Source organism: Chelonia mydas, chromosome 5, assembly GCF_015237465.2.
Source record: "Chelonia mydas isolate rCheMyd1 chromosome 5, rCheMyd1.pri.v2, whole genome shotgun sequence".
Lineage (NCBI taxonomy): Eukaryota > Metazoa > Chordata > Testudines > Cheloniidae > Chelonia > Chelonia mydas.
Window position 1 is genome coordinate 67,660,115 of NC_051245.2, and position 14,146 is coordinate 67,674,260.

At 38.3% G+C, this 14,146-nt stretch overlaps 1 protein-coding gene across 15 annotated transcripts in view; it reads left to right on the plus strand.

Annotated features, from left to right (window-relative positions):
* The window catches only part of FER (FER tyrosine kinase), a 427,220-nt gene that overhangs the window by 395,809 nt on the left and 17,265 nt on the right, over window positions 1-14,146 (plus strand). For 14 of the 15 annotated variants that reach the window (XM_037901518.2, XM_043547703.1, XM_043547707.1 and 11 more), the window contains one exon: window positions 12,606-12,760. In XM_037901518.2, the coding sequence (XP_037757446.1) occupies window positions 12,606-12,760 (155 nt within the window). Of the gene's footprint in view, window positions 1-12,575; window positions 12,761-14,146 lie in introns of those variants that run through there. The other variant, XM_043547708.1, reaches the window with a different exon arrangement.

Consider the following 14,146-nt stretch of genomic DNA (forward strand, 5'->3'; position numbering starts at 1 on the left):
TCTTTGCTGCTAGGCACAGAGAGAATAAAATTCACACAAATTCCAGCCCAATCTGGCTGGTAAGTGCAGAAGTGGAGAGGAAGAGCTGAACATGCATCACTGCCCTCTAGCTGTAGGTGGAAAAGAGCTGCTCCATGGCAAAAGTATGGAATTAACTTGGGGATGCCGGTGGGTGTTAATGCTGATAGTTTTCTCAATAGCCATTATTCGGCATCTTCTGTTGTCCTCAGAGTTGAAGGGTAGTATGTAGGAACATGAGGGGAGACATTGTCAGTATAGTTCCTGAGTGAGTCATACTGACATGTTTTGGAAGAGGCACACAGGAGATGCCCCTCCTTGCAGACGCCCTGAACTCTGTGGGGTTTCACTGCAACTCATGCAACATCTACATCTGCTGTCGTCTTCTCAAGATTCACTCCTTTCCCAAACTGATAATGAGCCAGGAAGTTCACACAATGGAATAACATAATTTTCCATCCCTTTCTGCAGAATAGGATAATTTAGCCCACACTGTGTATATTTGTTTGTATCCTTAGGGATAAAAAGATCTGTACAGATATAAATTAGCTCTTTGTGGTCTGAAAATTAGAACATTAATGAAAAAACTGTTAATGCATTGGAAGGATGAAGGTTAGTTAGTTCATTCACAATCACAGTTTAACATGAGATGATTTTTCATGGATATAATATGTAGATTGTGTGGTTTATATGAAATAGTGAGAGAGCTAAATGAATGAAAGGCATAAGGACATGGGGAGTTTAGTAGTGAATTTATCAAATAAACAAAAACTTTTCAACTCACATGACTGCAGAAAGGAAAAACCAGCCACATAGATAAAATTGCATCTTAATATCATACCATAGAAAATAAAATCTTATCAAACACACTGCTGAATTATTGAAATTGGACAAAGATAAGGCAAGCTTTCCTGTCTACAGAAAGGAAATATGTCAAGACAGAAAAGAAATTGAATTGCAGTCCTTTGTTTCAAGATATAAATGAATTATAGGGAAAAAGACCTGTATTCGTAACTTAGTCTTATATTTTGTTTCAGCACAGTGAAAGCAATCATAAGAGCACAGGAAATTTATTATGAAGTCAACAGGGATATCGCTGTGTGTATATATAAACAAAGAAAACCACATTATAGATTGAAATGGGAGTGATGAAAATTTCATCAAAAGAACATGAAAATAACTGTTTAGATACACACAAAGCAACCACCACATCTTTGCCATTTTTACAAATATTGGAGAGTAGAATGATTTACATACAGCTGCTACTGCTAGGGATGGTCCTAGTTGACATGAAAATCCTGCTGTTGCAAGGGGCTTTGTGTAGGGGAGCAAGTCCTGTGCACTGCAACTTTCTTGCTGTGCTGATTCTGACGTACTTGCAGCATCACAGTTTGCTTCTCCAGCATTATTATCCTTGTGACTGCCTGTCCTCTCAGCCCTACTCTAACTGGCCCTGCTACTCCTGTGCCTCTCAGCACAGCTCTGACAGAGATATAGTCTTCACTAGGGGAAAAAAACGAGCTAAATCATGCCAACTAACATGAGGTAAAATCCTGGTAAAAATAAGGTGATGTGTAATTTTAACATGCTTGTAGGTCAAAGTAAAGAATAGAAGCAGAGCCTAGTCCTGCTAATCAGTCCCAGATTAACCAATGTGGACTTGGTGCACTTGCACTGGCTCCCATCTCAGGGGGCCCTTGATCACTGAGGGGAAAAAAATTGGAATGGTGCTACGACACATGCACCAAGTCACAGAGCCAATCATGGGGGAGGAAGGGGCAATTTCTATAGTGCACAGGACCCCAACATTCTTTAATCCAACACTGCTGCTAGCACAGGTTAAAGTTTACAAGTGCCTTGTCCTCATTGTGATTTTACCTTGTCAATTTCCTTGTGCTAACACGTAGTAAGAACCCACCTTCTTCCTAGTGAGGCTCTTAGGAGCAACTCCCCACTGCCCATCTTTTACAACAAGAGTAGAATCATCCCTTACCTTCTTGTACGTAGTATTGCCAACCTCAGGTGTTGAGTCAGGCACTCCAAAAATTGAGATTGTCTTAAAAACTGTGAAACCTTTAAGAACTAATAATAAATACGGGGGCATCTTATTTTACATTGTTCCAGTGCTTGTCCCAGTGTGTAGTGCACTTCAGGTTCTGCATGCAACCAGGACTAGAGAATTCTTCCTAGCAGTGTCCATTCAGTGCATGCATGTACCTTGACTCTACTCATGCTCCACACTAAAGGGGGCTGCCATACTGCTGCTGTTTCAGTTCCTTCTCACCGCTACCTTGGATCCCATCTTATGGTCTTCTGATCAAGAAGTCCACTACACACAGGGAAAGCACATCTCAAAAATTACTACAAGGTGAGTAATCGTTCCTTTTGTAGTATGAAAGTTACACTCAGGTCATGCTCAGGCTTTTCTCCACAAACATCTAGGCTAGAAACTATTTTTAAAATGCAAACTGAGATTCTCACGTAAACATTTGACTTCAGGAGCTGGGGGTCTATGTAAAATACCAAATAGCACGAGAGTTGCAACAAAATTATGAACTTGGCAAACACTATACTGATAGAGCTCCTACTTCCACCTAGCACTTCCGGGACACAACTTTTGCCTCTTGGAAATCAGTTGGGGTTATTCATATTCTGTGAGGAGGATCTGGGGAGGGAAGAAAGAGAGTTGGGCTCTGGAGCACAAAAGGGATATGAGAGTTATATGGGGAGCCTCTAAAGTCCTAAGATCAGCACCATGGCTGCACATACAATTGAGTAATGTATCCATTCTCCATCACAAGATCTTTGTAAATATAGGTATATTCTACTGTAATTATGTTTGCTCATTAGCAGCTGAGCATTCTTCAGACTATAAAAATTAACACAATCCTGAGTCTTATTACAGCAGTAAATGAATAGAAAGTATTGTGCACTGCTGATATAAACCTGTATGCACTTTTTATTTCTTAATTTAGGTCCAAATCTATGTGTCTATAAAAGCATGGGCTATAATAAACTATTATAGAGAAAGTGTTTTATACCTCTTTTTATACAGTAGTTAAGTAAACTTTTTTATTTCATTTATATTGTACTTGTACAATTTAACAGTTAGCATTTGCACAAAGACTTATGAGGGAACTGGGCTTATTTAGTCTGCAGAAAAGAAGAGTGAGTGGGGATTTGATAGTAGCCTTCAACTAACTGAAGGGGGGTTCCAAAGAGGATGGAGCTAGGCTGTTTTCAGTGGTGGCAGATGACAGAACAAGGAGCAATGGTCTCAAGTTACAGTGGGGGAGGTCTAGGTTGGGTATTAGGAAAAACTATTTCATTAGGAGGGTGGTGAAGCACTGTAATGGGTTACCTTGGGAGGTGGTGGGATTTCCATCCTTAGAGGTTTTTAAGGCCCAGCTTGACAAAGCCCTGCCTGAGATGATTTAGTTGGGATTGGTCCTGCTTTGAGGAGGGGTTTGGACTAGATGACCTCTTGAGGTCTCTTCCAACCCTAATCTTCCATGATTCTATGAAAGGGTGGCACTAGAATATGAGACACTTGCATACCATAAACATATAGTCCCAAATTGTGAGAGGCTCTTGCTTGGTCACACACAGATGCAGTGGACTGCAAGTAGCCTCTGATGTGGCTGTGCAAGAGTCTCTCACAGTACAGTCCCTTCGCTCTGGGAAGCCCATGCTCCTCCCCGGGAACAACTTGTTAAAAATGTAGGTGCAGGGCTTCAGGTGCCCTCCCTGCCTCCATTCAGCATCAGCCCACACAACAGGTAGAGCATCAGCTGAAGCAATCTGCTCCATACCAAAGGGGCAGACAGATCACCTTTTGCACTATGTGCACAGAGCAGCCCTGGAGAGATTGTATAATGTCTCTGCAGTTCTTTCTGGGGGAATATAGTTTTACATTGCCTCCTACTCAAGATGCATGGCATAAATAGCATAATTTATCTTATATGCAGTAAGGCATTTATAGAGGAAGAGAGAATCAGGAACAAAATGATAGTCAAAAGTAAGTTTTGTAGGAGGGATGAAGCAGGGGAAAAGACTACAAATGTACATACAGGATTAGAATTTTAAATTTGGTGTACACAATTGCACACATACATTTATTCACCATTTGTGATGTTAAACATGATGTTATATTTATTTTTATTATTTGGGTCATTTGATAAGTACTTAAAATCCTCTTCCCAATATATAGTAAATGCAGTATGTACTACACAGAGCAGTGAAGCTGTTTAATTCTATTCTTTTTTTTTTGTTCATTTTTACATGTATAGTATTTTTTTTAAGGAAAACAGTTTGATTGTTCCCAGTCCAGATGATTGACAGGAATACTGTAACATGATAGATAAACCTAAAAGGTATAATTAAACATTATAACCCAAGGAAAATGACTTTTTAGTAGATAAGGTGCTTAACTTTCATTTTTTTAAAAAAAATTCATAGGTCTTACTGTACTTTAATACAATACTTGTTCTCTTAAATTCTGTACTGTTTTAAGGCAAAACAACTTTTCTCAATTCCATTCTGCTGAGAACTAGATAGGGAGGTTTTTTAAACCAAAGTATTGAAAAATAGTAGGAGAAAACACTAGTTTTAGTATTGATGTTATTTGGTACACTGAGTGTCTACTGTACCATGGGCTTGTGTTGTGTCTTCAGATTTCTGTTTAGAATTACAATATAGTTTTTAAAAATGGAGTCTCATTTTGTTATTTACTAGTTCAAGTTTCTAGTTAGATTTGACTATTGTGTAAATTAAAATAATTTAAAAATTTAGGCTTCATAAGTTTTGTGTATTTTTCCACTTTGTTCTTTTTGATCTATGTATTATTTATTTATAAGGTTTGCCTTTTTACCAATATTTTCTTAAAACTTTTTGTGCACAAGGATAGATTCACTGAGATGCTGTATATCACAGGATAGCCCTTGACTGGAATGCTGAATGCTACCCAAACACAATATACATTTTATCCTACTAATGGACACTATAGATTTCATAAAAGTATAAAATTGCCAGCTTAATCACAATGAAGCAGAGTAGTTTTTTGGGGTGCATTTATGATGAGGCTATTTTTTATGTTGTTTGGGTGGGTACTGAAAATAACAAATTTTGATTTTTAGAATCAGTTTTACACAACTAATTTAGTACTTTGCTCTTATGACACTCCTCTCATCTGATAATCTCAAAGCACTTTATAAACAATAATTAGACCTTAATACTGCCCTGTGAGGTAGGTGATATTCTGCTCATTTTACAGTTGGGGAAAAATGAAGACACAGAGAACTTACGTGACTTCCTGGCATGGCCATATGGACCGTCAGTGGCAGAGTCAAGATACAAGTTCTGAGAGTCAATTAACTTAGATTTTTTCTATAGTGTCTAAGCACTGTACCACATGAGGGTACTACCAAAATACTCATGTATTTTAGTAACCCAGCCCACTTTTACCTGAGAAAATGAGGATTAGCGCTAGTTATTCAAAGAAATTACTCTAAAAGAACTGCTTGGAGTTCCATGCAATGTTGTCTCATTGGTATTCATTTTATGGATAACTACCATAGTATGAAGGTGAAAACGAACCATGAAGCACAATGGAAGGAGGTGAAAGGAGAAGACTGGGAAAGAAAGGTTTCTGAACTGTGCTGTAGACTCTCTAATATTCATATTTCCAATCTATTCTAAGTAAACAGCTAACACATGATGTGTTTTGTAGACGGATAAACAGCAGGAGATATCTGGTACAGGAGTGCTTTGATTTATCAAGTTAGCAATCCTTTGGAAGTTGCCAGCAGTTGTTGCACAGAAGAAGTGTATGTAACCCATTAGCACTAATCCTCCCATGCAACAGTTTCACTGGTTGAAGAGGGTGGTTTTTAGTATTACAAAGTTTAGACAAAACTGGCGGCAGATTATCAATTGTGAAAACCATTCCTAGAGAGTAGTTATCAGTGGTTCACAGTCAAGCTGGAAGGGCATATCAACTGGGGCCCTGCAGGGATCAATTCTGGGTCCAATTCTGTTCAATAGTTGCATAAAATGATTTTGATAATGGCATAGAGAATATGCTCAAAATTTGCAGACGAAAGCTGGGAGGGTTGCAAATGCTTTGGAGGATAGGATTAAAATTCAAAATGATCTGGACAAACTGGAGAAATGGTCTGAAGTAAATAGGATGAAATTCATTAAGGACAAATGCAAAGTACTCCACTTAGGAAGGAACAATCAGTTGCACACATACAAAATGGGAAATGACTGCCTAGGAAGGAGAACTCCAGAAAGGGATCTGGGGATCGTAGAGGATCACAAACTAAATATGAGTCAACAGTTCCGGGCGCCAGATTTCAGGAGAGATGCGGACAAATTGGAGAAAGTCCAGAGAAGGGCAACAAAAATTATTAAAGGTCTAGAAAACATTGGCCTATGAGGGATGATCGGAAAAATTGGGCTTGTTTTAGTCTGGAGAAGAGAAGACTGAGACATAACAGTTTTCAAACACACAAAAAGTTGTTACAAGGAGGAAGGAGAAAAGTCGTGTCCTCGGATGTTAAGGACAACAACAAGAAGTGATGGGCTTAAATGGCAGCAAATGGCAGTTTAGGTTGGACATTAGGAAAAACTTCCTAACTGTCAAGGTAGTTAAGCACTGGAATAACCTGATAGGGAGGCAGGTTAGACGAACACCTGTCAGGAATGGTCTAGATCAGTGCTACTCAAAGTGGTCGTCCGCGGACCGATGCCGGTCTGTGTGCACATTGGAAAAAAAAATTGACGGTCCCCCACGTCAGATAGCTTGAGAAGCACTGGTCTAGATAATACTTAGTCCCACCATGAGTGCAGGGGACTGGACTAGATGTCCTCTTGAGGTCCTTTCCAGTCCTCTGATTCTGTGCATACAAGTGGAGAAAGTAAATCTTGACTTATTCCCTGACCTGAATTCAGTGTAACATAATGCACTGTAAGTTTGAAAATCTGTTCCTCCAAGTACCGAGCACTAAAATTCAGGGTATAACACTGAAAATTCTACATGATCACATCAGGTCTTTCTTATCTCTAGTATGTGGCAGCTGTTGACTACATCATGCTTTTGTGTCACAATTTCTGCTATGATAAATCGTTCATTCATAAGCCTTCATTTACAACAGTACTTCGGAAATAATGGCATTATTCTTCACTCCTCAACTAAGTCAAATCTTTTATAAGTTAGACTTTGCTGTGGCATCCAAAATGCCTGGCTTCTGATGGCAGGATTACAGTTCTACTGCAAAAGCAATCTAACTCAGATCTAGCTACACATCTTCTGAACATTATCAACAATGCACTGTAAACTGTTACAGCTTCAGTGATTTTTTACAAGAGATTTGTTCTCCATAGAACATGGCACTTGTTTTTCAGTAAACAGGTATTCATCTATGTGCAGATATTCATATCTCTTACCATACAATATATATGCAAATACTAAAGAGGTATACATATTGTGTATATTCTCTGTTTAAATTACAATTGCTGTGTCTGCAAATGAAGTGAAGGTTTATTTTATCAGTGCTTGTATTAGTGTATACTTCAAGCCATGTGTTCATTAATTTCCATTTACTTCTATTATCAGGCCACTTAGATGAGTTATAAGTTAGATGAGTCTTACCGGCAAATGTCTTGTAAGGAACAGTAATTATGTTCCCAGAATGCATTATAAATTACAAATTAGAAGACTTAAGTTTCCCATTTTGTAGTTGCTAGGCTCAAGCTTGATATCTTTATTTAACAGCCCACGAGTTCTCAGGAGTGGAAATGGGCCAAGCTCATTTGGAAAGTTCACCCCTAAACACTATCTGCCTATCACTTACAATGGTGGGCATTTAAGTACTCACATACCACTAGTATTACTTGGACTGATGACTCTGGGTGATTAGAATGGGAATGAGGAAGAGATAGATGGGACTAATAAACTTCCTTTCCCCTGGGATTTTCTATGACTAGGTGCCAGACAATGTTTTGTCCAGGGTATTGGAAGGAAAGATAATAGAAACAAACACACTTTTATGACATGTTAAAAGCTTTTGAATCACTTCTTTAAAAGTATTTGTTTCTGAAAAGTGTTTTAGTGGGGGTTTTTTTTAGTTTGGATGGAAGGAAGATGTCTGTGTTTGGGGCAAAATGCTGTCTCCCAAAGATTTCAGCTAGCTCTGTGCATGGATGAATATCTGAATGTATGAGTGAAAATGTAAAATAAATCATAAATACCCAGTGCTATCCACAGAAAAGCACAGGAGGTTAATTCATATAGAGCTTTACAGATGCCTTGCTAAATGTTTTGTAGCAGCTCACCATACTTTTAAGATGAAGATGTATATACTTATGATTAGTTGAACAGATTTAGTATTCTGTGTGTTTTCTCTTCATTTCCCCCCTGAAATGGTCTGGCTTCTTCTTTTTCCTAGTGGCTAATCTGAATATTGCAGCAAATACCCTAGTGAATCCCAGAAATGATTTTACAGAAGACTCAGTATTCTTTCACTACGGATTGGGCAGAGTTTTTTTTTTTCTTTTCATACTGTATTTACTACTTGGCTCCAGTGATTTCATGAAGTCAATATTTATCTTTGACATAGAAAAGAAGTAAATAATGTTTACTTTGCTGTTGTGAAAGCTATTTAGGTTGGGCACAGATTATACTGAGCCACTATAGAGTAGCTGCATTGGTGGGTAAGAAATCATATATTCCTGACTTGTTGGTACTAGGGTCATGGAACTCCCCAGTTCAGGTATTAGATACACATAACGATACAATCTCTCTCACACACACACACACACCTTCCACGATCAAGGAGTTAACATAAGGAAAAAAGAACCCTCGTTATTTGAACTACGGCTCTAAAATTCATTCCAACCACAAATACAGTATTGATGACATAACACTATTATACCATGAGTGTGCTGGAGCCGTTGTGGGGTTCTCAGAAGTCCCTTGTTAAAATTCTATCACCAAATTGAAGAGAAGTTGGGGGAGATTTCTTTCCTTTGGAAGTTCACCCTCTCTTTGGATTAATCCCTGCCACAGAGGACTTGGAGCTCACAAAAACACTTCTAAGAGATTTTGGAATGAAACAAATGGCAGTCAACCTATTAAAACCTACCCGTGAAGAACAACCTACTATTAGTACACGCTGCCTCACGGAGGAAATCACTCATGCTATTAAAGAACACTAATGGCCACTAAGCAGTTTCTTCCTCTTTCCTGGTAATAGTAAATAGTAAACAGCCAAAAACTGTTATAACAAACAATATGCAGTAAGCGTTCAGTGTGGAAACAGGTAGGATCATGCTACCTCTTATACACATTTAATTTGAATAAAACAATCTCTGACCCAGCTTTAGAGAATTAGATGGATAGGATGTAGACAGTGTGCTGGAAGACTTGCTACCATATAGATCTCAATACATCCAGGATTAATTCTGATTCTCTCTTGTGCCACTCCTCAGTCTTTCTGCTCCTTGAGTCTGCTTGCAGCAGCCTCCAACATGGTTTTAGAACCCACTTCCAGAGACAGGAGAAAACAAGGGAAAGGAATGAAGAGAAGAGAGAGCATATGAGACCCCTGTGCAGAATAGGAAAGAAGACTTGTGTTCCTCAGTCCAAGCAGTGGAACAGCCTCCAGAAGAACTGAAAGAGAAGAGAGAGCAGCTAAGTGCTCTGAAATAGGCCAAGTAAATACCATTTCAAAGGGACAGGCAAAGAGAAAAGTAAATTGCTAAACAAGGGACCTCTGATGTGAAATGGGGCTACAGGTCCAAAACAGTAGCTGTAGCAAAGAGGTCTATATCGCACAGTAGTAGAAAGGAAGAAAATAATCTCCACAGGAACAGTGAAAGATTTTTTTTAAATGCTCTAAAATCATGGAAACAGTATTTCAAAGGCAATGGAACTAATATTTCACAGAATTCCTACTTTTGTGGGGTGTCAGCTTTAAGTTTACTGATAAATTAGTTTTATGTGGCATCAAGACTTGTCAATAAGAGTGATGAATACCCAGTAAATATCATCTCTAATATGGGAGATGAGGCAGATGACATGCTGATGGCATCAGGCCTAATTCCAGATTAGAAGAATGTCTGTGAAATAGTGAAGAAACTGTTTGGTATATATTTCACTGAAAAAACCTGAACAGCCCCCCACAGAGCAAGAAAGGAAAACATGAAGATGTAAATTTCAATTTCATGAGGCTCAACAAAAAAGCTACTCCCATCTGATTGTTCTCCCTCTCCCACAGAGACACACAAATAAGAAAACCTGGCAGCTCTCAACAAAAAACTCTGAGGACAGGAAACAAAGGGAAAATGACGTGGAAAATTTAGTGAGACTACCCAACATTCATGGAAAATGTGCCCAGCTTAAGGAGCTAAATGCCAGAAACATCAGAAAAAAGGACTTTATGCAGAGCCTCAAAGTAGATGGAGATGATAATCAGTGAAAAAAGAACCAGAAAAACCAAGAAAGATGTCCACAACAGACCTGGTTACAGAGCTACCAATGTTTGGTGGTGGTAATGCTGAGAATGAAGTTGTTTCCCCTACCACTACATCCTACTGAGGAGCATCTTATTGAAGATCTAGTAGTGGATTCAGCAGCAAATTTAAGGGATCTGAAAGCTTGAAATGGCCTTGTGCTTGTGGCAAATTAAAGCAAAATTAGCTTCTTGGCTGGATGTGAATTGGTGCTGCACCAGCAAAAATTTTGGTCCCACTCTCAATTTGAAGAAATCAAGATCAGTGGAGACACTGCAGGCCTCCATTGTTTACATAGTCCAAGGGTGTTACAAGAGCTGTTGAACTCCAAATCTTATAATGGATTTGATGATGTAGAAGAGAATACTTTGCAAAGCAACAGCTTCATACATTTGTCTATTGAAGAACCTTATTATTTTAGACATGCTTAGCTAAACTACAGTAGTCATATGCAACCTCTTCAAAATGACACACTAACTTTAATTTTCATGAAAATGGACTCCTAGATTTTCAGCAGAGATTATACCTTTCTTTTTATTTTTGAGTAATTTAAAAGAACCAGCTATTACATAGAAAACATACAAATTATGTGCCCTGATTGTAAGTATAAAATAGTAGTAATTTTTGTAAGTAGGATCTATTTGAGATATTTAGGGATAGGAAGACCAAACATCAGGCAAAAACATAAATATTAGCTCAACATATAGCCTTTTCTTCAATTCAAACCCAAAATATTTTTAAAGTTCAGGAATGATTCAAATAAAGAGATTCCTATGTTGTCAATCAGCATTTCAGACTTCCTTCCAGAGACTGCCACATTGATTTGTTTCACTCCCTGCTTTCACCTCATGAGGAATCCTGGCCCTGCTGAAGACAAAAGCAATATTCCTATGCCTTTAATGAGGCTGGGATTTCACCCCTCCACTCTTGAGGCTCTTTGGGACACTTCTTATGGAATTGGCTGTAGGAACTAGAATCTCTTGATTTTTTTTTGCTTTGCAATTCTCCCGCCCATACCAGTCACAATACACTCTTATACAACTTGAGATTCCTCAGTCACTGTGTATTTCATACTTTATAAACAAAGCTGCATATTTGCTGAGATAGGGTCTGATTCTGATAATGAACCAGTTTTAAAACTAGTGTAACTTCATTGACTTCAGGGGAGTTTCTCCTAATTTACACCAGTGAGAGATTAATAGGATCAGGCCCAGGGATGCATGAATGTTTCCTACTGGTTGTCCAGCTTCATAGGAATAACATAACGATAGATTTAAAAGCAAATTATAATTTAGAGTATTAATTATCTTCAAAGAAACGGTTGATTATTATGTATAGCAACCTGTTTGTTATCCTATGATCTGTCTAAGATGAAAACAAATCTCTTAAATTGTTGGTAAAGACAGCTTTATAAGGAATTATTGTCGATGCCCCGGTTTGTAGTTTTCTATATTAAAGATCTGTTTTCAAATAAATTTTAGTATTTTTCTCTTTAAAAAAATATTGGCTGAAGGCTGTGCTCATAGAATTTACAATACAAGGCCTGAAATTATGCTGCTCAGATTTTTGAACGGAAAAGAACCTTTGTTTCTGTGGGGAGGGCTTTTACTTGACCTTTCTTCCATTGGCAGTGATCAGGTAGTATAGATCAGCTTTAATTTTTTTTAATTGAACCCATAGTGTTGACCCAGCTGTGGTAGAAATAGTTTTCAAGCCTCTCTAGTTCTTTTTGTGGTCGTAGGAAAAAGCTTTCCAGCTTCGTCTTTGAACTGTGTTACATTCTGCATCAAATTTGGTCTGTTGGCATGTCGTGTAGTGCAGACATGCCTGATGGGCAGTATGGGCACAGTATATTATTGCCTTGTATATGTTTATTTTGTCATTTAAATTAAAATATTTGTGTGCCAGGAGCCTTGCATGCATCACTGGTGGGTAGATTCAGTTGTAATAGAAAATATGTGGGATATTGTTGACCGTGTGTTGATTCACATCTCAGTATAAATACGTTATGAACATAAAAACAATGTTTTTAATTTTTAAAGGGATGTTTTCTGTATCTCAATCTAACTCAGGGACCTTGCTGCAAGGAACTGCCTGGTAGGTGAAAATAATGTTCTGAAAATCAGTGACTTTGGAATGTCTCGTCAAGAGGATGATGGGGTATATTCATCTTCAGGCTTAAAGCAGATTCCTATCAAATGGACTGCTCCAGAGGCACTCAACTATGGTAAGGAGATATTATCTTTAACTTTTTATTGTAGAAAACGTACTATGTAAGATAAGAAGGTATAGAGGAAATACACTGTGGTCTGTACACAAATATATGGTCTTCCTTATGGTCTGTTTAGACTAACAAACATGTAAAACCTTTCAATTTAAATAAATTAACAATTCAGCCCTATTAAGGTTATGTCTTTTACTTCATAATGTAAGATTCCCCTTTCCTCACAAAAAAAACAGGAACATCCAAGGAGAAAAAGTCAAAGTACTTAAATGCTGCTGATTTAACAATTAAAATGCTTGCATAATACTGCTCTGGAGCTAGAACATTACAGTAGACTACCTAGTCATTCATCCAGATGATAATCATTAGCAAAATGAGTAGGCAAGTTCCTCAAAATTATGGTGATGATTGATTTAGCCTTTTATTATGAAAACTAGAGATACTTTTAACACCTGAGAAAACATTACATAAATCCTTGTAGAAGAGGACAGGATGGTAATTGATTATATATATTTTAAAACTTGTAGTTCTTGTAACCTGCAATTTTATGCATCATTCTGCTGTTGTCAGTGAAAATAAATAAAACAGCCCTATTTGTGGGTGGGGGGAAATGGCCCATAACATGATGGGTTATAGCTTGAGAACAAAAACAGAAAAAGCCAGATTGAAGGGAGGGGGAGAGTTAAAGTGAAATTAGAAAGTAAGCTCTAATTAGGAAAAAGGTAGTTAAAAAGCAGCATGTGAGCTGCGGCATTGATGAATGTTGTAGTATATGGGCTAGATCTACAAAGGAATTTAGGTGCATAACTGCTGCTTTAATCACATAACTACACAATTTAGATCCTCAAAGTCCGCGCTCAGCTGCTGCCTAACCCTGTAGGTGCCTAAGTTTCTGTCCATAAAGTCCCGTAGGCGCCTCAAAATCTGCCCGTGAGCATGCGTACCTATGTCCTGGTGGGACCCTCAAACTAGGCTTTCCTCTTCATCTACTGCATATCTGGCTCCCATTTCTGATGTGTGGGCACCCCACTTGGAACTTTTTCACTAATAGTGTCATGCTCATGTCCTTTATATCCTCATGTTCCCTTCCTGAGGTCATAAAGAGCACAGCAATCCCAATTGCCATTCAGTTTCTTCAGATTCCCATAGGAAAAACAGAAGAACATTTAGTGTCCCTGTCAAGGTTCCTTCCCCACTCTGAACTCTAGGGTACAGATGTGGGGACCTGCATGAAAAAACCCCTAAGCTTATTTTTACCAGCTTAGGTTAAAACTTCCCCAAGGTACAAACTATTTTACCTTTTGCCCTTGGACTTCATTGCTGCCACCACCAAGCGTCTAACAAATATATAGCCAGGAAAGAGCCCACTTGGAAACATCTTCCCCCCCA